This window comes from Poecilia formosa, unplaced genomic scaffold, assembly GCF_000485575.1.
Source record: "Poecilia formosa unplaced genomic scaffold, Poecilia_formosa-5.1.2 Scaffold196, whole genome shotgun sequence".
Taxonomy (NCBI): domain Eukaryota; kingdom Metazoa; phylum Chordata; class Actinopteri; order Cyprinodontiformes; family Poeciliidae; genus Poecilia; species Poecilia formosa.
The window spans coordinates 515,332-540,641 of record NW_006800135.1 but is presented as its reverse complement, the minus strand read 5'-3'; the positions used below and the strand labels follow the sequence as shown (position 1 = coordinate 540,641).

The 25,310-nt window shown below is 40.9% G+C and overlaps 1 protein-coding gene across 2 annotated transcripts; it reads left to right on the top strand.

Moving 5' to 3' along the window:
• The first annotated feature begins 4,051 nt into the window (after positions 1-4,051).
• Positions 4,052-18,682, top strand: trib2 (tribbles pseudokinase 2). 2 transcript variants are annotated; one of them, XM_007566642.2, is made up of 4 exons: positions 4,052-4,070; positions 13,074-14,319; positions 15,756-16,048; positions 18,026-18,682. In XM_007566642.2, exons 2-4 carry the CDS (start codon positions 14,050-14,052, stop codon positions 18,495-18,497), a joined length of 1,035 nt encoding a protein of 344 aa, XP_007566704.1. In that variant the 5' UTR covers positions 4,052-4,070; positions 13,074-14,049; the 3' UTR covers positions 18,498-18,682. The 2 variants fall into 2 exon arrangements, with proteins under 2 accessions (XP_007566704.1, XP_007566703.1); XM_007566641.2 differs by lacking the exon at positions 4,052-4,070 and having other exon boundaries at positions 12,982-14,319.
• Positions 18,683-25,310: the final 6,628 nt, after the last annotated feature.

Below are 25,310 nucleotides of genomic sequence, written 5' to 3'. Positions count from 1 at the left end.
CCCCATTGATGAGCTTAACAGCCATCAATTCCTCACAGGGGAACAGGGCCCGGCATCCCACCCGCTCGCTCCCCCTCCACGCCGCACTTCTTTTTTTTTTTGTTTTTCTTTTGCCTGGGGTAGGCTTCCTCTACTCTTGCGCTGTCCCAGTAGAAGGCCTGGAGCTTAAATTAAAGCTCTGGCAGGAGGCCATGTGAGAGAGAAGCAGGCAGCAGCAGCCGTTCATCCCCCTGGAGTCTCCAGTCACATTCAGTGTAACAGAGACAGTGCTCAGACTGAGCCTGTGAGTGTTTTTTTTTTATTTTTATTATTATTATTATTTTAACACACTGAAGTTGAGCTGAGGTTCCTTTACGGTTTAAAAACAGAAAATGAAAAGGGGGCTATGAAAATAAAACTACGCTTAATTTTTTATTAGTCGCTGCCTTTTCCACAGTGAAGCCAGTTTTATGCAGAGGCGGGTACGGTGCACAAAAGTTTGAGCTCAAGTCAAGAGTCGCACCACTTCAGCAGCATATTTTTACTCGAGTAGAAGTAAAAAGTGGCCGTTCAAGAAATGGTTCGAGTTAAAAAGTAGTTGGTAAAAAAAAACAAAAAAAAACTCAAGTACTGAGTAACATCTGATTTAAGATTTTTAAAATTTCATCAGACAAACATGCAAAGTTACGAAATTCTGGTATTTTAAAGACTAAAATGGGGGGGAAAAATATAACTTAATGTATAAATGTATAGATAACTTAAATAATTTCAAAAATAACTTCATTAAAGGAAACAAAAATCTAAAGATTTTACCCAAATAAGGGTGACGATACTTCAAAATATTGTTGTATCTCACTTTTTACACTCAACTGAGAGTAAACAGTATTGTAAAAAAAGTAATTTCTTCCCAAACATCACTCAAGTAAATGTAACGGGGTAAATGCGACTAGTTTTATATCTTACTCTGTCAAACAATAGAATTTCTGGAGAAAGGCTTTATGCTCAGTGTGAACAAAGATAATATCAGACTTTTTGGAGTAAAGCTGAGGCTTTCAAACTTGTGAACACTGGGCCAGTTGTCAAGCATGGTGGTGGCAGCATCATGGTGAGGATCTGTGTCACTGCTAGTAGTTCTGGTGTATTTATACTCAGCAGATGAAATAATGACAACTGCCTCAAAATTCCTCAACTTTTATTTATATATTTATTTCAGACAAAAAGCAAAGGCAAGAAAAAATTTAAACAAAATTTTATGCCCAATTGGCATTCAAATTTTTACACTACCTGTTTGAAAAGGAACAGGTAGAAGAGACAAGATCTTATCATTTCCTGCTCCTCTCACACTCGTCACCCTACAAACATTTAACTCTCCAAACACCAGATAAACTTAAATTATTCCCACATTGTATGACACTTAAAATCTCACATTCTCAGCCTTAAATGAACTTTTTTTTTTTGGGACTCGCTCCAGCAGTCACTGAAACTGGAACTTGCTACAAGACATTTACCAAAACGATGGTCAGGGTCTACATGTGTAAAAATCTAACTCTATTATGCATTGTTTTGACTTTGAGTTCATGAGAGAAAATCTACAACAAACTCACTTTGTTATTTTTTTTAGATATCATTTAAGTTCTAAGTTTTATTCCAACCTGGGAAAATGAAGAATTCAAACAAATGAATAAAAGCCCCAAATTTGTATGGCATTTATTCAATAAGTGCATGTAAACTTCTAGCATTTCCCTCAGTGACTGCCAAAAGCTCATTTCCAACTGACTTGTGTCCCTTTGTTCAGAATAAAGCAGCTGAAATAAAAGGAAAGAAAAAATAGCTTCCATCATGTCTATTAGCTTTGATCAGGTTTAGCTGCTACAAAAGAAATCCCCTTCTTGCACCAACAACCTCCAATTAACAGTTGCAGGATATTTACAATTCTCAACCCTCTCCAAAACGTTCGTGTAACTCGCTTCCAGAGTAAGATGTTACTGCCGTCCCAGGAAATTGCCTTTTTTGTTCGCTCTGTCATTTCCTTGGCAGTTATTACAGCTGGAGTCAAAGGGGGTCACCTCGACATATTGTTCAGCTTGTCGAAAGCCACCTGTTCTTATTCGCTGTGATGTAGCGGCGCACACTGCAGGGCGACGACGGCGCGCAGGCTTAAACTGCTTCCCCTGCAGTCGATTTTGCAGAGGAACATCTGCAACAGGCGGACGATTTGTGCCGTCGCCGTGCCATGTCTGATAAAGAGCCCCAACCCGACCTGCGCCGCAGGGGTTGTTTTTCCAGGAGAATGATGCCATTAGGTACATAATGTGCTCATCTCTGTATGGAAGCCTTTGTGGCTTTTTAAAACGGTACCTTAAAATGCCCCGGCCTTTCATTGCTCTAATTATGCTTCTGAGGAACATGATCGCTTTAATTGTCATCTGTTGCAGCAGCAGCAGTGGCGGCGGCGGCAGCGGCAGCGTTACCTCTTAGAGTCGTAGCTCCTGCTGTGATGTCTTTTATCGGTTATTATTGCCAAGAAGAAGCGTTGCTCTTGGGCCCTCTTGTTACTTTTCCAAAAGCGACTTAGCTTTAAAATGACACCCAGAGGTTTGACAATAACGGATTTTTATTTTTTATTTTTTTGTCAAATTGGCATCCAATTAAAAATAAATCAGAAATTATCGTGAGTTTTTGATGCAGAAAATCCCCACTGAAGTTTGGAGGTGGACAGACAAGGGTTGTGGTTGATTTCTCAATAACCTTTTGCAAAATCACAGCAGCTTCCCTATGTATTTATGCAAAATTCAAAACAAGATGTACACGTAATCTAATTCAAACAGAAAATCAACAGTCATCCGTACTGCTGCGAATGTAGCAAATTATTCATTGCAGTTGTTGTAGCCTGTGACCTTTATTTTGAAGGGTAAAGTTGAACCAAAAGTTTTGTGATTGTTGCACAGGTACAGAAAGAAAAATATTTCAAGGTAACCAGGTTCAAACTGAAGCAGACCACATTAAATCAAGTATATACACCCAGTTTATAACTAACTTTACCTTAATTGTTATTTTTTTGTTGTACGTAAACTGGTGGAATGAGGTGGGGAGAGGGGTGCCAAGTAAAACGTCGCCCAAGGTGCCAACATATAGGGCCGGCCCTGTTGCCTTATTCTGGCATTGGGGATTTGCTAATTGTGGATTCTATTTATACTCACAAGTGGTATTTATAGAAGAAGAGCAGCAGCACAGCATCCATTCTTGGTGCTGCTGGAGAGAAAGGCTGGGACTTCCTCTGGCATCTCATAAAAAAACTTTAAAAAAACCCTGAAAACTTTGGAAAAACAGCAGAATGACTCTAAAAAAAAACCTTTTTAAAACCTTGTTAAAATTTGATGAGCTGAGTACCACGAGTACACTGTGAAGGAGAGCTTCTTTGATTCTTTCACTCTGCCATGTCTAAGTTCCCATTAAAAATATATATTTTATTCTATATTTTCAAGAGACTAAGAGAAGTAACAGCTTGCATTGTCGAGATCGTTCCTATTCGTGTTAGGAGGCGCTCCTTTGCAGGTCACATCCCAGCAGGAAGTGGATAGAATTTGCCAAGGCTGCAATAATTGCATCACGCTTGTGTTATTTGCATCTGCATGTGCGTGTGATTCCTTTTTTTTTTTTGGAGAGCGTGCACACAGGAAGCATAACGAGATGTGAGGGGGGAAAATAGAACGTTCATCTCAGCGGGATGGGGAACACATCTTTGCGTTGTGCTTTTCGGTCGTCGCGTGAGCGCGTCCCGTCTCTTGGACAAGGCAATCGGACAGGTGATTACTTTCAGAAATCCAAAGGGGTTGCTTGTATTTGGCTGTACGCAGCAGTAAACACACAATCAGGCACACACCTGTGAGGTCAGCACGAAAACATAGCTCCAGTCAGCAGGAAAAAAAAAAAAAAAGCGACGCGCTGAGAAACCGTCTGATGAGCTGTTCCCATCCTCGGCTCCTATCTCTTGATCTGTGCTCTACTTGGGGAGGTGTGGCACTCGAGGGGCTGCTCTCCTCTGAGAAAGAAAAACCATGAAAGATAGAGTCATAGATGATATCTCAAAGGTATGATACACACAATTGCTCCTTCTAAAACACCCATTTACAACCTCTTGTAAAAAAAAAAAAAAAAAAAAAACATGACACGCTGGTGAACTAACTGAAAGCAGACTGTCGGTCTGGTGAAAGGTCGAAGTTAGGGTTATCTGAGCAGCCATTTTTTTAAGGCCTGACAAGGAAGTGGAGAGAGAACCGAAAGAAGGCCACTTTTTTTTTTTAAAGCAAACAGTTGAAGCGAACAAAGGGTACAAATCCTGATTATTGGAACAATGAACAAGGGAGTCCAATTAACTGAATGTGTTGCAGCAGTGTAAAATGGCTGGAGGTGGGCCTGAAACTCCATGGAAACAAAGTCAAGAAGAACGTGAGACAAGTAAATAATAATCAAATAAAACTTGAGTAAGCGTCAACATAGCAAGAAACACGAGACTAAATGTCAAAAAGCAACTCGAGAACACCCCCAAAATGTCAATTTAGCTCGACTGGGTTTATTTATTTTTGCGTTGTGGATTACAATACAACACACTACAATCATAAAGGTCAAACTCCGGCTCGATTTTTCATTGCTAACCACTGTTTAGAGTAAAACCTCGTTTCTTAGCCTTCATCGCCATGCCACGTCATATTGAAATTATTCTCAGACCGACAGGATGTTGAACCAAAAGAAGGGCTCAGAGGGCGTTTTGTCAACTTTATCTTAACTTCTCTGCCTCGGTCACAGACTTCGCTTCGAGTTTGCGTCTGCTGTGCAGCAGGGCCGATTGTTCTGTGCAGTGGCGTTAGCTCAGCTGAGTGTACCGCTGCCATTATTGTTCGTTAATGAACAAGAAGAGCCTCCTTTTTTTTTTTTTTTTTTTACAAGGATTTCATTTCTACAGGTTTCACGGTTTAACATTTGTTCCATCCAATCGGGCGAAAACATAGGGGAAAAAATGTATGAAATGAGGATGACATAAAGAAGCTGTAATTCACTTCAGAAGATTGAATTGGCAGTAATCATGCAGGGATCGAGTCGCGTGACTGCACCGTGATGCGTGGCTTTGTAATAGTGAAGTGAATCATAATTTTTTTTTCTTTCTAAGGAGGCATGAAATGTACCTTTTTGGCACAAAGTGTTCTTTTCCCTGGAGACTAGAGCATGGGGGTGCCTTAAGTGTAATTTACTGCGCGTGCACGCGCGTGTTTGTGTTTATTGCTCGTGGGGTCCTGTGTGATATTCTCTGGAAGACAGAGACGGGTTGCCATGGCAGCAGCTTGAATGTTGCACGAATTGCAGTGATGTACGAGAGTGTGTATGAACTTACGTGTGCGTTCTCGCGCGGAGGCCAGACCGGGACAGCATGTCCTCGTCTTGTCGTCTCTCGTCATGGAGGTATAGCGAAGGCGCTGAACAGACCCGTTTTCGAGTGACTGTCCGTAACGGGAACGAATGTGAAAGAAAAGCAGAGGCATTAGGCACAAGAGCCACCTGCACAGACGCCGTATTTCATCTGCGAAAGTCTTTCAGTTACAGCCTTTCTGCTTCATTCATGCTTTTTGTTTCTGCTGAAACAGCCTGGAGATGAAAATCGTCTCGTTCGTCTTGTGTGTTGCCACTAATAAGAGGTGTGTAACACAGAATGGCGCGAATGTGTTGGCAGTGCATTACATGCTAAAAGGGTGGTATAAGATTAAATAAGTATTAGCTCTCTGGTGAAGTATAATGAAAAGACATTCAATGTAAATCTACAGCATGCATATTTAAATATTTCTAAAAATGTCGTGTGCTTTTTTTTTTTTTAAAAAAATATTTATTTCAAACATGTTTTTAAAAGCAACAAAATAGGCGGAGAAAACATGTGCACCTAACTAAGGACAAAATCATTTGCTTGCCACTAATTTTCTGTTTGAAAAGGAGTAAGAAGAAGTGAACACTTAGAGACACTTAAATCCTACCTCAATTTAATAAAATATATGACCGACTCAATAATCATCAAAAGAATTGTAATTCAAACCATGTTATAATATTCATGTACATGTTCAATATACTGTTCTATAAGTGTCAAATGAAGTGGCTACAAACTGACTCATAACAAGATGAGAAAGTCCACGGGTAATAATAATAATAGTAATAGCAGTAATGACAATTGTAAGCACATCCATGTGTTAGAATGGTCTAGTCAAAGTTTAAGTCTAAACCCAACTAAAAAGCTGAAGCAAAACCTGAAAATTAACGTTCGCAGAGGCTTGCCGTTTAATCCGACTGAGATTGGCACATTCAGTGAGAAAACTGGGCAAAAAGCGTGTAGAAAGGCAGACGATGTTTAAAGAAGAATGAACGCTTCTACTTTTGGAGCTCCGTTCGTCAGCGAGCACCGACATAATTTGTCTGTGTCAAGTTATTAACTTAAATGTGCCCATTAACAACCTGAGCATAAAAGATCAAAGTAACATTCCTCAATAACCCTGCATTACCGGAGCGCTCTGATTTGCGTCTCTACTTTAGCCACATCTTTGCACTCAGATTGCTTCACCAGTCCTAAAGTTTGTTCAGTTTTTTTTTTTTTTTTTGTTATTTTGTGCTTTTCCCCAGAAAAGACGTTCTGTACTCATTCAGTTGTCACAGTTATAACATCTGTGGAACATGTTTTTATAACTTCAGCATAAACCACAAGAACTTCATCTAAGAGCCTCTCATGGTCTGACCTTAGAGTGAACATGCTGGTATGTCCATTCTTTAAAAGTCTGGCAACTATCGCAAACATTTTCCACATTTAAAAAAAATAATCTCTTTCTGTGGAAGTGATGGACTGCTTGGAAATGACCTTCAATCCCCAAATTGATGAGCAGATAGATCTATTTATCTGCTGTAATTCTTGCAATTATCCACAACGCCACAAACTATTTGCCACACATTTGGTTTGGAGCCTCTGGGGCCCTCTGTGGTCTGAGACTGTATACTTATCCAGCTGTTAAAAATCTAGTTTTTGCTTTATTAACTGCTTCTTAATGTCACTCCTTTATTCTACCCCGCAAAAGGGATTACATCCCTTGTAAAGGCATGAAAAAAGAAAATAAAATTGAGCTCATAGTGTGAATAATCCTAACTTTATTTTGACTTGATTTATTCCATTATGAAAACCCACCAGCCCACTCTTTCCCAGTACGACAGAGGTTATTCTTTCCTAGAATGTTTTATAAGCTTGGGAGGAGAAACAGATCAACAGTATCACAGATTCTTCATGATGCTCAATGGGTTTGAGGTGTCGTTTCATATATTCACATACAAAATAACAGATTTTTGTGGTGGCAATTTAGAAGTGTTTGTAAAGAATTTTTAAATTTCCTCTGTAATATAAAAGAATGTATGAGGCTAAATGTGGTTTTTATTGATCGGCGTATCAATTGGGAACTACGACTTGACATCCAATAAGGCCGAGGCAGCAGTCAGTGACAAAATCTATGTTTTTGACCCATTTTGAGAAAATGTTCGGTAAAATCAGAAAAAAGAAAAAAATGTGGAGATTTGTTGATTTTGTGTGAATTTTGAATATTTGTGGAAGAACTGGAGCAACGTATTGATGTTGTGTAGAGGGCCACATAAAGATCTACAGGGGGCCTTGAGTTTGACACAAGGGTTCTAGGGAGTTCTGGGTCTTCCTCTGGGTCTCTGGGTTGTTTGTCTTGTATGTTTCTGCGTTGAAGCAGGGAGTTTTCTTCAGATAAATTCATTTATGCTGATTGTTAGAGGTTTTAAAAAAAGTGGCATTGTAATATTGTTAAAAACAAACAAACAAAAAAAACATGGAATTGCATATCAATTCAATTTATATCAATTTAGAAACACTTTGTTAATCCAATAAGGAAACTGTGAATGTTATTGTTATTTACTATGTCAAAAAAATTTGTTGTATTAAGCTTAAGTTTTGTTCATTCATGCTTTTTTTTATCAATGGCCCAATTTAACCGAACACAGAATTCATTGTCTGCACTCCCAACGCCTCTGCTAAAACCGAATCCCTTAATGTGTATTTGTACTTTTCCACCACATATTTGCAGATTGAGCATCTATGTGGTGACAAAATAATCCAAAAAGATTACTTCCAGGCCGCCAAGGTTTGCAGAAACATCAGCATAAACTGGAAACACTGCCATAAAAGCTGGGGAGAACATGTGGTTAACATCAGGCCACTCTTCCTCTCACAGCATAGCGCTGCATTTCTTTGGTAGACCAGAGAATGAAGTCCTTTTTTTTTTCTTAATCAAAAGTGTGCTGCCAGATCTAAGATTGATGAAATGTAGATGCATTCTGTTTGAAATCACCCTTTTGCCAAATCCAAACCCAGAAGTTTTACTGCTGTTTGAATCAGGGGCTAAATCAATTTACACAAACACATTAAAAGTCAGAAAAATCCATTTCTAATTTTAAAAATTCTGGGGGGGAAAGGACATGGAAATATGCTAAAAAAAAAAAAAAAAACTTCAGCTGAAGATATCCATAAGGTGGGAAATCTTTGCCACACATATGTTAAAGGCAGTGACTGCATTTTTAAATGCTTAAATTATTTATTGAACCGTGACTGAAGTTTGGTGTCTAAAGCAGCATTTAAGATACATGGTTAAAAGCTGTGACTGCAGAATATTACATTGTAACCATTAAAGATTCTGTAATTACAGTTGCAGAGATTGTAATGCCACAAAGTATCTGCAGCGCTTTAGTGACTACTGTTGATCTTTTCTTGTACTTTTAAGATCCCTCAGCTTGCTAGTGACGTGTTTAAAAGTTCAACACCCAGTCCCACTATCGGATCTAATCCTTACAGACTCATCTCGCGAAGGAAACAAAGAAAAAGACAATCCAACGCAGCTTTTCTTTGCTGTTGGCCGTCTGCAGAGCGGCTAATGTTGTGTGATTTCACTTCAAGAGCCATAATACACGACTATTATTAACCTCTCTGCTTCTGAGCGAGTGAGTCACCCTGTCCGGTGACGGGGCTGCCACAATCCTTCACTCAGCTGTCTGACTTCACCGAGCGAGCGATCCAAACCAGTGACGCCAATGCCGTCTCCAACTCGAGCCAAGATCCTTCCTCTCCAAGCTGAAGCCTTCATGACCTCACACACAAACAAGCCGCTAACACTTCCTGCAAGCCTCCGGGAGGAGTATGGAAATGTGTAGCCGCTGTGAGCTGCTTCGCGGGCGCATGCACATCCTGAATTTATCACAACAGGACATATTTATTTCACTTTGTCTGATGAGGGCAGCAGATTTACTGTTTTGAATGAGGTTGGCGGGTTAAGCGAAGGTCAGTGGAAGTGGCATTGTTTGTTTAACCCACTCAAGGGTCCCCTTGGGTTTTACTGTTGCTGCTGACAGGATATGTTTTACAGCCGCGAGTCTTTTGGGGTATGTCTTCACCGGGTTTGAAGGATTATACATTCCTTTGGCAAATGTCCTTTGCGAAATATCTTAAAACGTTTTGCCCGTTCCTCAGCAAAAGAAGGGCAGGTTCCTCAGTCCAGTTAGGCAGGTTGTTTTCAGGAAACTGTTGTGGATTTTCAGCTTGTTTTAGATCAGAAGTTCGACTGGACCTTAACCCATGAATATCCTTGGATCTGGACTCATCTGCTGTAGTTTCTGACTGAACATTTAGCTTCGCTGTCTTGCTTGAATGTGAACTTCCATCTCGGTCTCAAGTCTTTGGTGGCCTTTACAATGTTTGTCCTCTATTTGGCACTGTCTATCTTGTCATCAGTTCTAACCAGTTCTAACCAGCTTCTCTGTTCCTACATAAAATGACACAAGCACAGCTTGATGGTCCCACTACCATGTTTACATGAAGATTTTGTTGAGCCTGGTTTTATTTGTCAATAACTTTATTTTATTTTATTTTATTTGTTGTTTGCTCTCTCACTTTCTCTTACACCAACCTCTAAGTCTTTTATAGAACAGCTAAATGCATATGACCTTAAACTATAGAGCCATGAACACAATTATACTTTTAAAATTGATGCAACTTCTAAAGGCAATGAGTTAGACTGGACTTTATTTAGGGGTAGCAGAGAAAATGTGGTAAATACATTTTTGAAACAATGTGTCCTTTTCCTTTCCCTTAACAATTATCCATCACTTTGTGTGTGTTTTTTTTCACATAAAACAAACGAAAATAATAATAAAAAAAAAAAACTTTGTTTGTGGGTATAACATGACACAACACGAAAAGGTCGAAGTAGCAGCAGGAATACTTTTACGAGGTCCGGAAGCCTCTTTTGCGCAGTCTTATCTGAGATGAGCTGGAATGAGCATCTAAGTGTTTTTCCTTTGGTGTTTCATAAAATGCGGGATGTTTTATCGCTCCTCACCTGAACAACCGTGAACAGACTAAATGTGTCGCATTACAAAGAGTCATGGAAAGTGTTCAGTGATTAGCGAGAACGCTTTCATTAGCGGCGCATTGAGTAAGCCTCGCAGCTGCGAGCAACCCACCTTTTCTCTTACAGCAATTGTTGAGCAACAAGTATATCGACACTTCTTTGGGAATTCTGAAACGAACAAATGCCAAAAACCTCTGATGTTTTTTGACGTGATCGCTCGTGCGGTCGTTGAATGCTGTGCGCTTTGTTTGCCTTGTTCCAGGGTTTGGTCTAAAGCCGTTCACTTCAACAAAGATGTTTGGTTTCATCATTGTTCTGCAGCTTTCTCTTTTATCCCCTCCTGCAAACATTGCTCTCATTGTTCCTCATTTTCCACAAAAGTCTTTCTTTATTATTCTCTGGTTTCGTCTTTACCTCTTTTTTTCTTCTATCTTTTGCCCAACTGCCTTTTCACACACTGTATCCTCTCACTGAATGTTTTTCCCATCCGCCTCTACATCCTGATTTCTCTCGTACGACTTACTTTTTCTCGTTGGAAGTTACCTAAAGGGATTGGCTGTGACAGCACTAAATGATTCTGGCTGATATCAGGGAGGGCGGGAAAGCTGCGTTGCTATGTAACAGCGGGGGGAAATTGGCCACTGGCTGAATGTAAAATTGGAGTCAACTGACTCTCATCTGAGTTTTTTTTGTTGTTGTTGTTGATTGCAAACAGCAAGATGAAGCTGTACTTGGAAACAAAACAGATATTGACCTCTGGGCAGTTTTCCTACAATTTCTGAGTAACACGGACGAGGGAATCGTGGAGACTACCCGTCCAAGTTGACCTTTCTTTGAAGAGGAATCCTGTTCCAGTGGCACACAGAGTTTAACAGGCAGTGTTTTGGTGTGTCTAGAGATTTGATGAGCCTCGATGGATATTCTGTAGTGCTGGTCTTTGTCACAACCAGAGAATCACGGAATGAGCACAAGAGGGAACCTTTAGGGATTATTATTTTCAAATCGCGCACAGCTGCGGTTTAGGCTTAGCAGAATCCTTATTTTGGGTCGTAGCCATGGCCAAATGCAGATGTTCAGCGGCATCGGACAGACACGCACCGTGCTAAATGAGGATCCAGCTCATTCCGTGCTACACTGTAAAATTTCCACGGCTGAGAACCACGTTCCCATCCATTCTTCTTCTCTGCAGAATTTGTGAAGTGAGAGTGAAGCTACTGTAAAAGTAAAGAGAGTTGTTCCAGCATTGTAACAAAGAACAAAGTGGGTGGCTCACTGACATTGTATCTCAGAACATGCATGCACATACACTTAAAGAGCTTGTGGGTGCAGCCACATTCAGCAACTGTGAGCCACTGTTTTGAGATGAGAGGCTTCTATGTAAAAAAAAAAAAAAAAAAAAAAAAAAAAAAAAAAAAAAGAGAGAGAAAAATTATGCATTTCCATGCTGCGGGGGTTTATCTGGGCAGAGAGAGAGAGACAGAGAGAGAAATGAAGCAGAGACCAGTGCATGAGTGCAAGCAGACGAATACGGGTTAAATCAAACACTTCTGTCAGTGTCTCAGGGTCCAGCTGCAGTCATTCCTCTGGCCGCCCTGGATTCCTACGCAGAATTGCACAACCCTTCTGTCATACCTTGTGGTAATCTAGGATGAACAAGCCGGGGAATCATAAACCTCCAATATTCTGTTCTTTGCCAGATGTTTAATGCTGTCTTAGGAAAAATTATGTTTGTGAGTGATCTTTCAGTCCACAGCATGGCTGCATTACAGATCAAGGATTTTTATTTTGAGGATAAACAAAGGGTCAGCATCATGTTTGGGGAAACATCCATCCATCTGTAAGCACCAGACAGGCACCAGATGGATTTTGCCGTCTGTTGTAGTTTCTCAAACTAAAACAAAAAGAAAAAAAACAAAAACACTTAAAATAGATATAGTCTGTACGCAATTAATTAGTTCTATGTAAATACATAAAAAATATCATATTTATTGAATTATTTACCCCTGTTCATTGTTTGCTGAAATGTCATTGATAAAGCAGCCAACAAAATATGTATCCATTTTTTAAAAAATAATCCTATATTTAAAATACAGTTAAAAATTATATTTCCATGTGTTTTAATGTTTTGCTCTGTGGGATACTTTTGACATGTAAGAATACTTATCCAGCTGGATTATAGGAATCATTTGGATCATGAGAAACTGACATCCAATTTCACTTCACAATATATTTTTTTTCTTCTATGAATTACATACAACTGGATAAATATTCTTTATTTTTCTCTGGTAAAAGTACAAAGCCATGGTGTGTGTGGTGCTGTTCTGAGGAAGGGGAGGTTTCCCTCCCCACTTCTGCTTGAGTGACATTTCAGGGGAAACACATTTGTAACGCAGCATGTACAGTAGCTATACTCTGTTCCACCAACGCTGCATTTAGATTCCTGGGGGTGTGGCCACGGTACACGGCTCTCACATGACCTCACTGCAGGCTGAAACCCAATAGGATTTCGTTGTGAGCGTGACGTTGGAGGCGGGTTAACTAGCTTGTGTATATGTGAGTGTACGCGCGCGTGCACTCACATATACACAAACCTTCCCCCCCCTCCTTCGCGCTGGGCAGGAACGCAGCTCTCTCTCTCTTTCTCTGTGTGTACAGGCGCAGTGTGTGCAGCTTCGCTCTGCACTGAATGAACTAGATTCCCGGCCACGTAAGAAGCACAGCAGTACCACGGGAGAGAGGATGTCCTGCTGAATCAAGGGATTGGCCTGGGAAAGTCGGCCGTCCCTTCCTTCCTTCCACAAGCTTTGCAGCGGCATTCACAGGCGACAGGCGGCACATTTCTTCTACTGGATAAGTTCAAGCGGAGGATAGAGAGCGCCGAACCAAGCAACACAAAGAGCTTCAGCAGTCTCTCCGGATGGGGCTCTCTCCTTATGACAATCACCGTGCATGGATGTGATCCCGGGGAACAAGGCCGTGCACTGACCTGGTACTCGTTAGCCCATCAAGCTAACTAGTTAGCTCTGCACCTGCTAGCAAAACCCTGACGAATTTCAGCAGCTATTATTAGCTCAGAAACTTGCTTAATTTGTTTGGCTTGTGCATTCCTTAAATGCGACTGCAAGCCGCGTAAAAATATATTGTTTCCGTTTTACGAAACGTCTCAGCATTTCACCGGCGAGATAAGCTAGCGGACCGTTGACTTAGCAGCCTTCATTCATTTTTAAAAGCTAACTTTTGGTAGCCTTTGTTGCAGCTTTTTGTCTTGCATCCACGTTAATGAAACTGCACCTCGTTGTTGACGGCTTTCAGAGAGCTTTGGCCTTACAGTCAGGTATTTAACACGGACTTCATTCCATGAATGTATAACAAAGGGGAGCAGATGAGCTGTGGACAAATTAAACCCTTTTTGAGTATAGTTTCTCGCCTGTTGACACAAAACCAAAGCACGGTACTTTAAATCCACATTATTTTTGGATTATTATTATTTTTTTATTATCCATACGTATATACGTGACATATTTTAAAGTATCGTGCGAGCTAGAGGTGCCCTAGCCGAGGAAGAGGAGAACAAGGAGAAAACTTCATAAATTTTTTGTGTGCGTGTGTGGAGATTTCGCACTTATTCCTCATGAACATACAGAGGTCAAATCCAATCAGCATTTCACGTTATGGGAGATCGCGACACAAATCGCACGATTTTGAAGAATTGTCTTGCCTAAGGACTACAGAGTCGAACCAGAGTTTCAGCCCGAACCTCGGTTCCCCCAGCCCGCCGGAGACCCCGGACTCCTCGCACTGCATCTCCCGCATCGGGGACTACCTTTTGTTGGAGCCGCTGGAGGGAGACCACGTTTTCAGAGCCGCCCACCTGCACAGCGGCGACGAGCTCATATGTAAGGTGAGCAGCACAGATCTTCACGTACACCCCCCCCCACCCCCCTTCCCAAAAAAAAAAAAAAAAAATCGACCTACATTTTTTTTCTACGCACTTCATTCAAAAAGTCGTCTGCAATTGCTTCCGGTGCTGAGATTATCGAGCACCAAAAAAAAAATGCTGATTTGTGTGTGTGTGTGTGTGTGGGGGGTATTGTTGCAGGATGCATGTTGCATCAAATCCTGCCACCTCAACTTTTTTTTTTTTTTTTTTTTTAAATTATTGCTTGCGTTGTAAATAGAGAGCTGGCAGCCCAGCCTGGTGGAAAAAGTGAATGGAGTGAGCTGTGTGGTTTGGATTGCATGATGTAACGTTGACAAAGGAGTGAGTAACCACGTACACTCACATACACACACACACACTCCTGTTAGTGCCATTCTGGCTTACCCGTGGCTTCTCCCTTTCACAGCACAATGCTGTAATCAGTATACCTCCGAATGGATGTTTGGCATGCGAGTGTTGCCATGTGCTGCACAAAATTCTCAGGGGAACTGAATGTTTAATGAGCTGATGAGTTTGGAGGAATATACCGCCCTTGAAGGCAGAGATGCACCAATCAATCGACACACAAAAAATGGAGCCGGACAAGTTTTCCTGATCTCTGCATCTCTTTTTGCAGGTTTAATGAACTTTTTGTTCCCTGACCACTGTTTCCTCCATCCGGTGACCCCCCTCTCTCTTTCTCCCCCCTGAGTGACTATAAAATTACACAGTTCCTCAGCTCATTTACGGCACATATCGACTGTTGCATATTACTGATTACATATTACAGCAGCTCTTGTCCCTTTGCAGCATTTATCTCCTGAGCCGTCCTCGTCTGGGATGATTAATAGAAACAATGGCGACGTCCACCCTTGGACCCATAAAGCATGACGCATACAGCAACCTGCCCCTTCTGACTTGTGATAATGTTTTCTCTGCCATGAGAAATGAGTGACCTTTGGCACTGGTTATGAGGTAACAGCTGTTTGTCCTGCTCTGCTTGGTGCCGACATCGATACGGCAGCAATCAATCCCCCCCCCGCCCCCCCTCACTTCCAGGATTGATCGGGTTTTTGTTTTATTTTGTTTTTTTTTTGTTTTTTTTGTCGAACTCGAAGGCCGGGTACCGTCGTAAGACCCGCGGGGTGCGTTTTGTATTGAGTTGCGAGCAGAGCAGCCTTCTCACCTGAACTGGTTGTGCTGAAAGTCAATTGGGGGTTGCTATGGAAACAAACAAGACACTGCAACCTCAGGCTGCAGGATAATACTGTGCACTATTGTGATGCTTTGTTCAGCCCTTACTTTTAGCAAAAAGAAAACGAAGCAAGTTAGATCCTCCTTCCCCTTTTTTTTGTTTTTTTTTTTAAGTTAGAACGAATCTCTTCTGACAAAAACAAACTTTCCTGTCGCGTTTGCAGGTTTTCGACATCGGCCGGTACCAGGAGTCGCTGGCGGCCTACTTCGCCCTGGGCCAGCATGAGCACATCAACCAGATCTTGGAGATTTTGCTCGGCGAAACGCGAGCCTACGTGTTCTTCGACAGGAGCCACGGCGACATGCACTCCTTCGTCCGCACCTGCAAGAAGCTGCGGGAAGACGAGGCCGCCCGGCTCTTCTATCAGATAGCCTCGGCCGTGGCACATTGCCATGACAACGGACTGGTCCTCCGTGACCTCAAACTGAGGAAGTTCGTCTTCAAGAACGAGGACAGGTAAGCCTCGGCAGACCTCGGCCATGTAAGCGCCGCGACTTCTCTCTCTCTCTCTCGCTCTCTGTCTGCTTCACATGCTGAGAATACAGTGTTGTTATGTCACATCTTGGCTCAAACAGCGGTTGGTGAAAGCTGAGTCAGAACAAGAGTGGCATGGTTCTCCTGAACACATCTGCCCCAGTTCTTTCTGAGTGTGTGGTTTTTATTGGTGGAAGTGTCTCACGCACTGTGTATAAATAGATGAAATGCATGCAAGCGAGTGAGTGAGCGGGCAATCATTAGCCAAACTGGAAGGCCAGCACCAGCGCTGGATGGAACAGCACGGTCCGATAAGCTGCCGGGACGAGCATTTTGGATGGCAGATCAATCGAACGAGTCTCCAGACTACTGTAGGATAAGCTGAACCTGACACTCACACTTGGAGTACAGAGCCTGACACCTGCTGGCAGCAGTCACTAACTGCAAAACGTGGCATCTGTTGCAACTGCAACCCCAGAGCAAGACTTACTTTAATCTTTTCATGTTTTTTCTAATAAATGGAAGTACAAATGACAACTCCCAAGTTGATGCTTCTCACTTCCTCGGCTTTTAGGTTATTGCTTTTTAGCAGCTCTGCTTGTTGCCGTCTGAGTGTGGGGTGTCATTTATTTGGCACGTACTGTGGAAACTAGAAGTTGAGCTGCTTCACATACTTAGTGCAGGTCCAGTGACCTCCGGTGGTCCAGGACGGAGGCATGCATCCCATTTAAAGAGGTTGGTGGCAAGTGGTTTTTACAAGCCATCTCTCTGAGATAGATGTGTGTGTGTATATATATATATATGTGTGTAAACGATACTTTAAAAAATATCGGAAATTAATTGTAGTATAGGATTGTTGGGCAGATTATTCTACTCTTTCATTTTTCTGCGCTCCACACAGTAAACACAAGTAGCTATGACACGCTATCAAACCTTACTGAGCAATAAATTGTCCCTGAAGTTATTGCAATAAACGATGATATTGTTGTTTTGAAACCATTTGAGTAGTATAATGGTAACGGCACAATAATGCAAGAATGCATTTTCAATGATGAACATTTGAAATCAGTAATGGAAGATGTTTTAAATACATAAAACAATAAATAAAATCAATTGTGACGTCTGTGTAAACAAAATGATCCTTCCAAAGAAATAAAGGGGGGCTAGTTGAGACCAAAGCACCCGACTGCTTTGGTAGGTAGAGAGAAAAGCAAAAACGATCAATCTTGCAAATGGAAAATATTAAGTTTGTTTTAATTTGTCATGCAATTAATTGATTTATTGCGATGGGCCTAAACACAAGTTGTAAGATGATGTAAGTTTGAGTAGAGCCTGCCACCATGAGACTTAATTTCCACACAAACCCTGACTAAGAATGTTGCCCACAAAAACAGTTTTTGTCGGAGGCAAGTGAGACGCGCCGCAGAACGGCGTGCCGTCTGAAACCACAGGTTGGGTGACGGGCAGCGCTGCCTCGCTCCGGGCTCCACGTGCGATTAAGCTCGAATATGTTCCAATGAATAATGTGGTTTTAATCTCTCTTATTGTGCATTTAAGCCTTTTGAAAGCACTGTAATAATTATTCCTGTTCCCAAAATGAGCAAGGAGCAATTCAATTAAGCATGCTTCTAAATATCACCGAGGAGGAATGGGTGTCTGGCTCAGGGAAACAGCGCAAATATCCATATTTGAAAGCTGTGCTGTGTAGCATAATAATGGGATTATTAATATTATTATGCTCTGGTTAAATGTTTTTGCAGACTTTTATTTATTTTTTTAATCCCTTGCTTGGTTTCCACTTTTTTAACTTTTATTTTTAATTCAGTTGCTGTGATATAAAACTAATTGATACTTTTTTGTGTGAAAGTGTCTTAGCTTATTTTCTAGCCTTCTAGCTGCTGATCCCTTATAAGTCGAAGACTCATTGTGTGTGTTTCTTGCCTCTTCCTTTGGTTCTAGAAACCTTGTTAAACTGGAGAGCCTCGAGGACTCTTATATCCTTGCTGGTCTTGACGATTCGCTGTCAGACAAACATGGCTGCCCGGCCTATGTCAGCCCGGAGATCCTCAACGCCAACGGCAGCTACTCGGGCAAGGCGGCCGACGTCTGGAGCCTGGGCGTCATGCTCTACACCATCCTCGTGGGGCGCTACCCTTTCCACGACGTCGAGCCGGGCTCGCTGTTCAGCAAAATCCGCCGGGGCCACTTCAACATCCCCGAGACGCTGACGCCGAAGGCCAAGTGCCTGATCCGCTCCATACTGCGCCGGGAGCCGGCGGAGCGCCTCACCTCCCGAGAGATCCTGGAGCACCCGTGGTTCGCCTCCTCCGGAGTGCTGGGGGGGTTCCTGACGCACGGCAGAGGGGAGAGGGAGCAGGAGCAAATGGTGCCTGAGGTGAACATGGAGGAGGAGCTGGAGCTCTTTAGCTGAACCGCCACCACTGACGGAGAAGCACAAAACGGAGAACGCCGCCACGGGGTCGGCTTGCCACGGTATCGGCAGAGCTCCGCCTCCCTGCCCTCCCTCCCAAAAAAAAGAAAACCCACAAAAAAAAAAAAAAAAGAGTCGAGATAAATAGATGAATTTGTCACTCATAATAAAGGTGTTTCCATCGTGTTTTCCTTTTCCACCACTTCANTAGAGATAAATAGATGAATTTGTCACTCATAATAAAGGTGTTTCCATCGTGTTTTCCTTTTCCACCACTTCATGGAAAACCTTGAGCCTGGCATGACAAATGGCATCTATACACCACCTGGCGACGTGCTCTCCCCGGTTGGGGATGTTGCTGCCAGACATGCAAGTTGCAAACAATGTAGCAATTTTATTTTATTTTTTTTGTTTGTTTGTTTTGTTTTTCTTACGTGTTTTGGTTTAATGTGGTGCTCATACGAAATTGATGCATTCACCAATTTTTTATTTTTTTTTTTGACACTATTATGTGCATGAAGGGACATATGAAGACAGTAAACCAAGGACAACCATACTAAACAAACTGCAGCACCACATTTTTTTTTTCCTTACAAATTTAGCTGTTTTTTTTTTGTTTTGTTTTTTTTGGCTGCGGCCAGCAACGGAGCAGCGCCGCAGACCCAAAGTTAGAAAGGGCAACCCCACGTTCTGTTGCTAAGCTGATACAACTGACTTGGGACTACTGGGAATCAGAGCATCTTTGTCTCTTTGTCATCATTACATAAAAAAAATGTCTGACCTCAGTTTTTTTTTTTTGTCTTTGTATCTCAATGCTGACAATTCTGACAGTCACTAAACTCCTTGGTGGCCTTTTTTTCTTTCAGTCACGTCTCTTAAGCTCCTACCATGCTTTCATTTTCTGTACACCGTCATTTATTGCTTTTTTTTTTTTTTGTCTCTTAAGCTATTCTAATCTGCTCCCCGTTGCTTTAATATCTTTCCTTAAACCATTTTTCATCCATTTTCTGTGTGATCATCCCAACATGGCATAAAGCACTTGGTGCGTTAGGTTAACGGACACTTCCACCTTCTTGAAATTAGCTTCCTTTTTTTTTTTTTTTAATTTAAATTTCAGTTTTAGAAGCGATGATGTTTATTTAAATAGTAACAGCTATAAAAATATATATAAATGAATATAAATATATATTTAAAAACTACATAGCAGGGTATTTCTTTACCAAGAGATTCTTTTTGTTTTTTTTTCTTTTTTTGGTTCCATGTATGACGTAGGCAATATTTTGACACAGGACAGGTGTGAAGAGAACGCGTCTGTCTGAAGTTTTAGAAGAAAAAAAAAATCAAAACACCATCTATGCCAGTATTCCTGTGCCCCCAACAGGCCATGCCACCCAGTCTCTCCCTCATTTCTTTTGGAGGAATTTTTACAAAAAAAAAGAAGAAAAAAAAAAACCTAGGTATGGGATATTCAGTAGTGGTATTGGTATTCCATAATCACTCCATGACCTCATGTTAGTTTTTTTCCTACTGCCTGTGTAGGTTCTGTGAAAGGATCATGCTCAGATTGGGTAGCAGTGGACATGTTTCGTCGTATCTCAATGTTACTTGAATTTGTGTTTTTTAACCTAGTCAGTGGCATGTGCTCCATGAATGCTATAGCCTGCCTAGCGAGGGGTTACGGGTGGGTTGGGGTTTGGAGGATGCTTTTTTTGTTTGTTTGTTTTTCTTTCTTTTCAAGAACAGCTATTTCTAACAAGAAAAAGAAAAATCTCAATTGAGTCGCTTTTCAGTTTAAAATACAGCTATAACTTTCATTGTTTCTGTAGACTGAGCTACCTTTTTATTTAAGTTGGTGCTGATTTGGTGCTAATGTTTAGTTTTTTTTCTTTTTTTTTTTTTTCTCCTGTTTTGTTCCTTGGCGGGTGGGGTTGTGCATGGTGGGATATCTGCCTCAGATGTTCAGATTGTATTGTAACAGATTCTGGTGTTTTGTCCAAATTTATTCAGTAAATAAATTGTGAAATGATATTTGACTATTGTTCTTTTTGTGGAACACAGAAACGATTTTTAATCTGGAAGGCTGCTTGCGAGCAAAAACAAAAATGTTTTCAACAGTTTCTGAAATATGTCTGTTTTAAGATGTGGACTTTATAGAGCCATTTGACAGACTTATCTCTAACAGCAGACTTGCTTCAAAGCACATCTAAAAATATTACATTTTTTTCCCCTTACTTTTTAGTGGAACTTTATCAAGTTTAAATTTAACATCCCCAAAACAAGCTTCAACGTGCCTCTAAGGCAATAGTTCACATAAATATTGCCTTAGCGGAACATAAGGCAATATTTTTGTCTTCAGTTCTTGTCATCTTGCAGACCACAACAGAACCCAAATGCTTTAGTCTTCCAAAAGTTTCTTATCTGCCATAATGTGTTTACAAATGGTGTGTTCGGTTTGTTTTATCGTGGTTAGATTTGTTGCACCAGAGCTGTGCATGTTGTAGCAAAGCAGAAAACCAGTGGGATTAATTTTGTGGTGCTAGTTGTTAGCTGCGCTTGCTAGCTATCCAACGATGACGGTGGTTTTCTCGCTTCTGGGTTCACCTCTAAAGGGACATTCTAACAAATCAAATTTTTACACTACAGCAAGCTCAAGTGGTTTCACAGGTGCAAATATGTGTATTTTACCGCAGCTTTCACTTTGTCAAATAGTAAACTCACGACTTGACTTCTCAGGTCACAATTCTGACATTAGGAGTCTTGTATTTCTTATGGGCAAACCCAGAAAATATCCCCTCACAAGAGATCAGGCCATGTTTTCCACTGATCAGTTGACAATCTGGCCTTATCAGATATTTAAATTCAAGTGCACCTTGGCAGTCTTTCCTAACAAAAGCACCTCTTGCTTCTTAATGAGATTGCAATCGCTTGTTGGGAGAACTTGACAGAATCCCAAATGAGTGAGGGGCCGCTCTGTCGGCTCCACTTCTTCTAAACAATTGCACACGTATAGCTGGCCAAGGCTCTTCAATCTGATGTTTTTCCAGTGGCTCCGTCATGACAGACCCCTGCAGCCCTCTGCGTCACAAAGCAGCAGCATTACAAATCTCTTTGGTCTTTTAATCTTTCCCTGAGAAAGAGCTTTACCTTTCCCCTGTGTTTTTAAAATTTAATTGTCTTGAAAAGGAATCTATTGAGTTTTTGCACAAGATGGGAAGAATACATACTTTAAAAAATATATATATATATTTTACAATTCTGAAAGTTTGTTTAACTTACTATGTTGCTGCCCCTGAATCAAGACATCTGATAACCATATTTGGCTTTAGTTACAGCCTCTGTTTTTGAACTATGTACATCTAGTTTGTGAAATTTTAATCAGATTTTCTGTCCGTTCAAAGCAGAAGCATTCCTACAGCATAGTGACGCCACAAAAAAATGTTCTAAGGTGTTTCGTCAAAGCAGTAATGCTTAGGGTCAACTCTCAGTCCTGATTTTTTATTTTTTATTTTACTTTTTTTACATAAAATTATCAATCATAACCCAAACAAAGCCTCGCTGTGTTTTTTTTGTACTGTCTTTGTTGTGATTTTCACACAAATCCTCTGCGGTATTTTCGCTAGCTCACAGATTACTGTGATGTGCGTTCTGCTGTTAGGTCAACATCTAAACAGAACCGAGTTAAACGTGTAAAGATCTATCCAATCAGAGTGTAGCTGACTGCCAAGTTCCTACACAGATGTGAGATATTAGATATACTAGTCTGACCTCTAGTGGCACCATAAAAGCACTGAATTTACCTCAGTCAGCTGCTTGTTCAGGGTGAAAGAAAAACAGATGATTAGATGTTAATAATAAAGCGAATCAAGTTTTGGAAAAGAATACCATGGTCTAATATACATCGCTTCAAAGATGAATGGAAGATATGAATATATGAAGCCAATTATTTAGATCAGCCATGATACACAAGTATTATGACAATTTATTACTCCAATCATTCAGAACTCAAATTATTTTCAAAATGAATTTATTTCAGTAGGCAGAACTGATAAAAAAAAAAGGGAGCTAAATGAAAGGCAGGATGCTACAAACGTTAGATGCTACTAAAGGTTTGAGATGGAAAACGGAGGTTCACCTTCCAGCAAGATGATGACTGTAAACGGACAGAGCTGCAGTGGGATTGTTTATGTCACAGCATGCGATGTACTAGAAGGACAGTCAAAGTTCAGACTCGTGTTGCCACCTCATCTGCAGTGACACCTGAAAAGTAGCCCCCAAAAAAGTCACTTTCTAGATTTCCAAAGCTACACTAAGCTGTAGGGATTTAAAAAAAAAGAAAGTGAAAGCCTTTTATTTATTTCCTTCCACTATTTCATGTTGCTTTATCACATAAAATCCTAATAAAATACACTGACAATAGAGGTTTTGGCATGACAAAATGTTAAAAAAAAAAGGTCAAGATACACGAATAACTTTGCAAACTGTAAGTTCTGCTTGTAAGTTTGAAGGTTAAGCATGTTCTGATGTTAAAACACAACAGGAGAATGTTTAAAATTCATTCTTTTTCTAGGCCAGCAGTCAACGCAAAACATTTTTTCCTTTTTTTTTTTTCTTTTTTTTTTAAAGAATATGACGAGACCGAAAGATTTGGGTTTGGATTTACCCCGGAGGGTTGTTCCAGCACAGCCAGGCACAGGGCTTTCAGTTTCAAGACGAATGTGGTTATGGAAAACATTCCATGCTAAGTAGCAGCGAGACAACAGGAAATCTGGCACCAGATCTACCTTTGCAGAAGCAACGGCAACTTTTGAAAAACAACCGAGCAGACGAGCCCTCAGAGGACCGGCAGCAGCAGCAGCCTTTAAACCAGATTCACGAGGATGCACGACTCCAGAAGTCTGAAGGAGAGAACGCCGGGGCTCCTTCTTACGGATGGAAACAATGAAACTGCGTTCATCTGATGGAGGGGAGAGAAAAAAAATGGTTAGAAATCTCCCACCAATTGACAGAGCGTTGAACGTGGACAATATGTTTTTAAATTGCTTTAGCTGTCTGTGTCTGTGGATTCATTAAAGCAGCACAGTATGTAATTAGGACTGTGACTAATTAAAAATCTGTTGAGGACGCAGTCTTGGCAGTAAAGCATAATCCTGCTCCTGTTTTTTTTTTTTTTTTTAACACAATCTGTGAGGCTTCATAAATCCGGAGAGTCCTGCCTGCAAACGTCATTACCGGTTGCAGAGATAGAGATTTAAAGGCTCTCCGAAGGCCAAGAGCTGCTCTGCGAAGAGGCCCCCCGTTTCCTCCGCCGCTCGCTTGTATCGCCTGTGACAGCGATGATTCATCTCTTGTTTACACTCTTCATTCACTTTCACGCTCTTCCACAATCTGTCAAAAATGTTGACACTCACAAACCATCGCAGGGCCCAGAAAACACTCTTAAAACATCCCGCATTGCCGCGTCTGTTTGGGGCTAAATATTTTATGTTTTTGCATCTTATTGTGGCACAAAAGGAAATGCTGTAGCCGCTTCGTCGAACAGGAGGAGGAAAGCTCCAACCAAACCCTGCTGATGTTTGGTGTTTTCTGCGTGTTCTCCCGATATCCCGATATCCCGATATCGCGATATCCTCAATTTTCCATTCAATTTTCCATTCCAAAAGGAGAAACTCCAAAACAAGAAAGGGAAAATTTCAAAACAAATTCTTGTATTTTTTGTTGCCTAGAATTTATTAGCCAATAACTTGCGTTAAAAATGACCGCTTGCAAAGCATGTGCAGTGACCTGCTGACCCTTGGAGAAATAAAAAAAATAAAAAAAACAACCTGCTGTCACAGTAATCTTCTTTCATGATCCAATCTCAGCGGAGCTTCATATCAGTATGAGATAACAGATGTAGGGAGGAAGTACTGTGGGCTGTTTTCTCTGATGAATGAGCGATATTAATAATCCTTTCTGTTTGCTGCGGCAGACGGATAAACTAAAGAGTCTCAAAGGGGAAATGCGGAATGCGGAGCAGCACTTTTAAAGCTATTACCTGTTTTGATTTTCTCCATATCTGTGGACACTCCAATAAAAGCCTCTGCTTTTATTATTGTTATTGTTATTATTATTTATTGAGCCTCAAGGCGAAATTGGACCATTTAAGGTGAAAGAAATACAATCCAGTGCTGTACAAAAGAAATACATTTTAGACATTTTGTGCCACGGCTAGCTGAAACTTTAATGGGATTTTATGTGGTAGACCAACAGAGAAGTAAATGAAAATCTGGATATTTTTTATTTTTATTTTCTTCAACATTCCCACAAAAAAAAAAGTAGACCATTCAGGCTGTGGGAGTCTGTTTTTAGTAAAATAAATGTTAGGATCTGGTTTTTTTTAGTTTGATTTTGGATTTTTGTCATTTTTGGTGTTCCTCAGTTGTTGTTTTTTTTTTTGTTTTCCTTTAGTATTTAAGTAATTCTAGTTATGTTTATTTCTTGATTCTAGTTGTTTTCTGTTGTTCTAGTTTTATTAGCTTCCTTCAGCCTAGTTATTCTTAAGGGTTTGTTTTTTTCCCTGTGTACTATACCTCTCTTTCCTGTGTCCCTTTTTTCTGTCCTCCCTCTTCAGTCTGTCTTCACTCCCTCCACTCACACCTGCAATCAGTTATCTCATTAGCCCAGGTCTATTGTTCCTACTATCAACCTCCCAGTATTTAAGCACTGCATTGTCAGTCACTACTCGCCAGATTGTCTCATCACTTCTCCCTGGTTTCCCTAGGATTTCTTTGTGTCTCCCATTTGGCTTCGTCTGGATCTTTTGTTCCCCTGGAC

Bases quoted from the DNA above. Each gene is read 5' to 3' on its own strand.
- trib2 (XM_007566642.2), top strand. From the start codon at position 14,050: ATGAACATACAGAGGTCAAATCCAATCAGCATTTCACGTTATGGGAGA. The intron at 14,320-15,755 runs GTGAGCAGCACA...TCGCGTTTGCAG, and splicing joins GCGACGAGCTCATATGTAAG to GTTTTCGACATCGGCCGGTA. The intron at 16,049-18,025 runs GTAAGCCTCGGC...CTTTGGTTCTAG, and splicing joins GTCTTCAAGAACGAGGACAG to AAACCTTGTTAAACTGGAGA.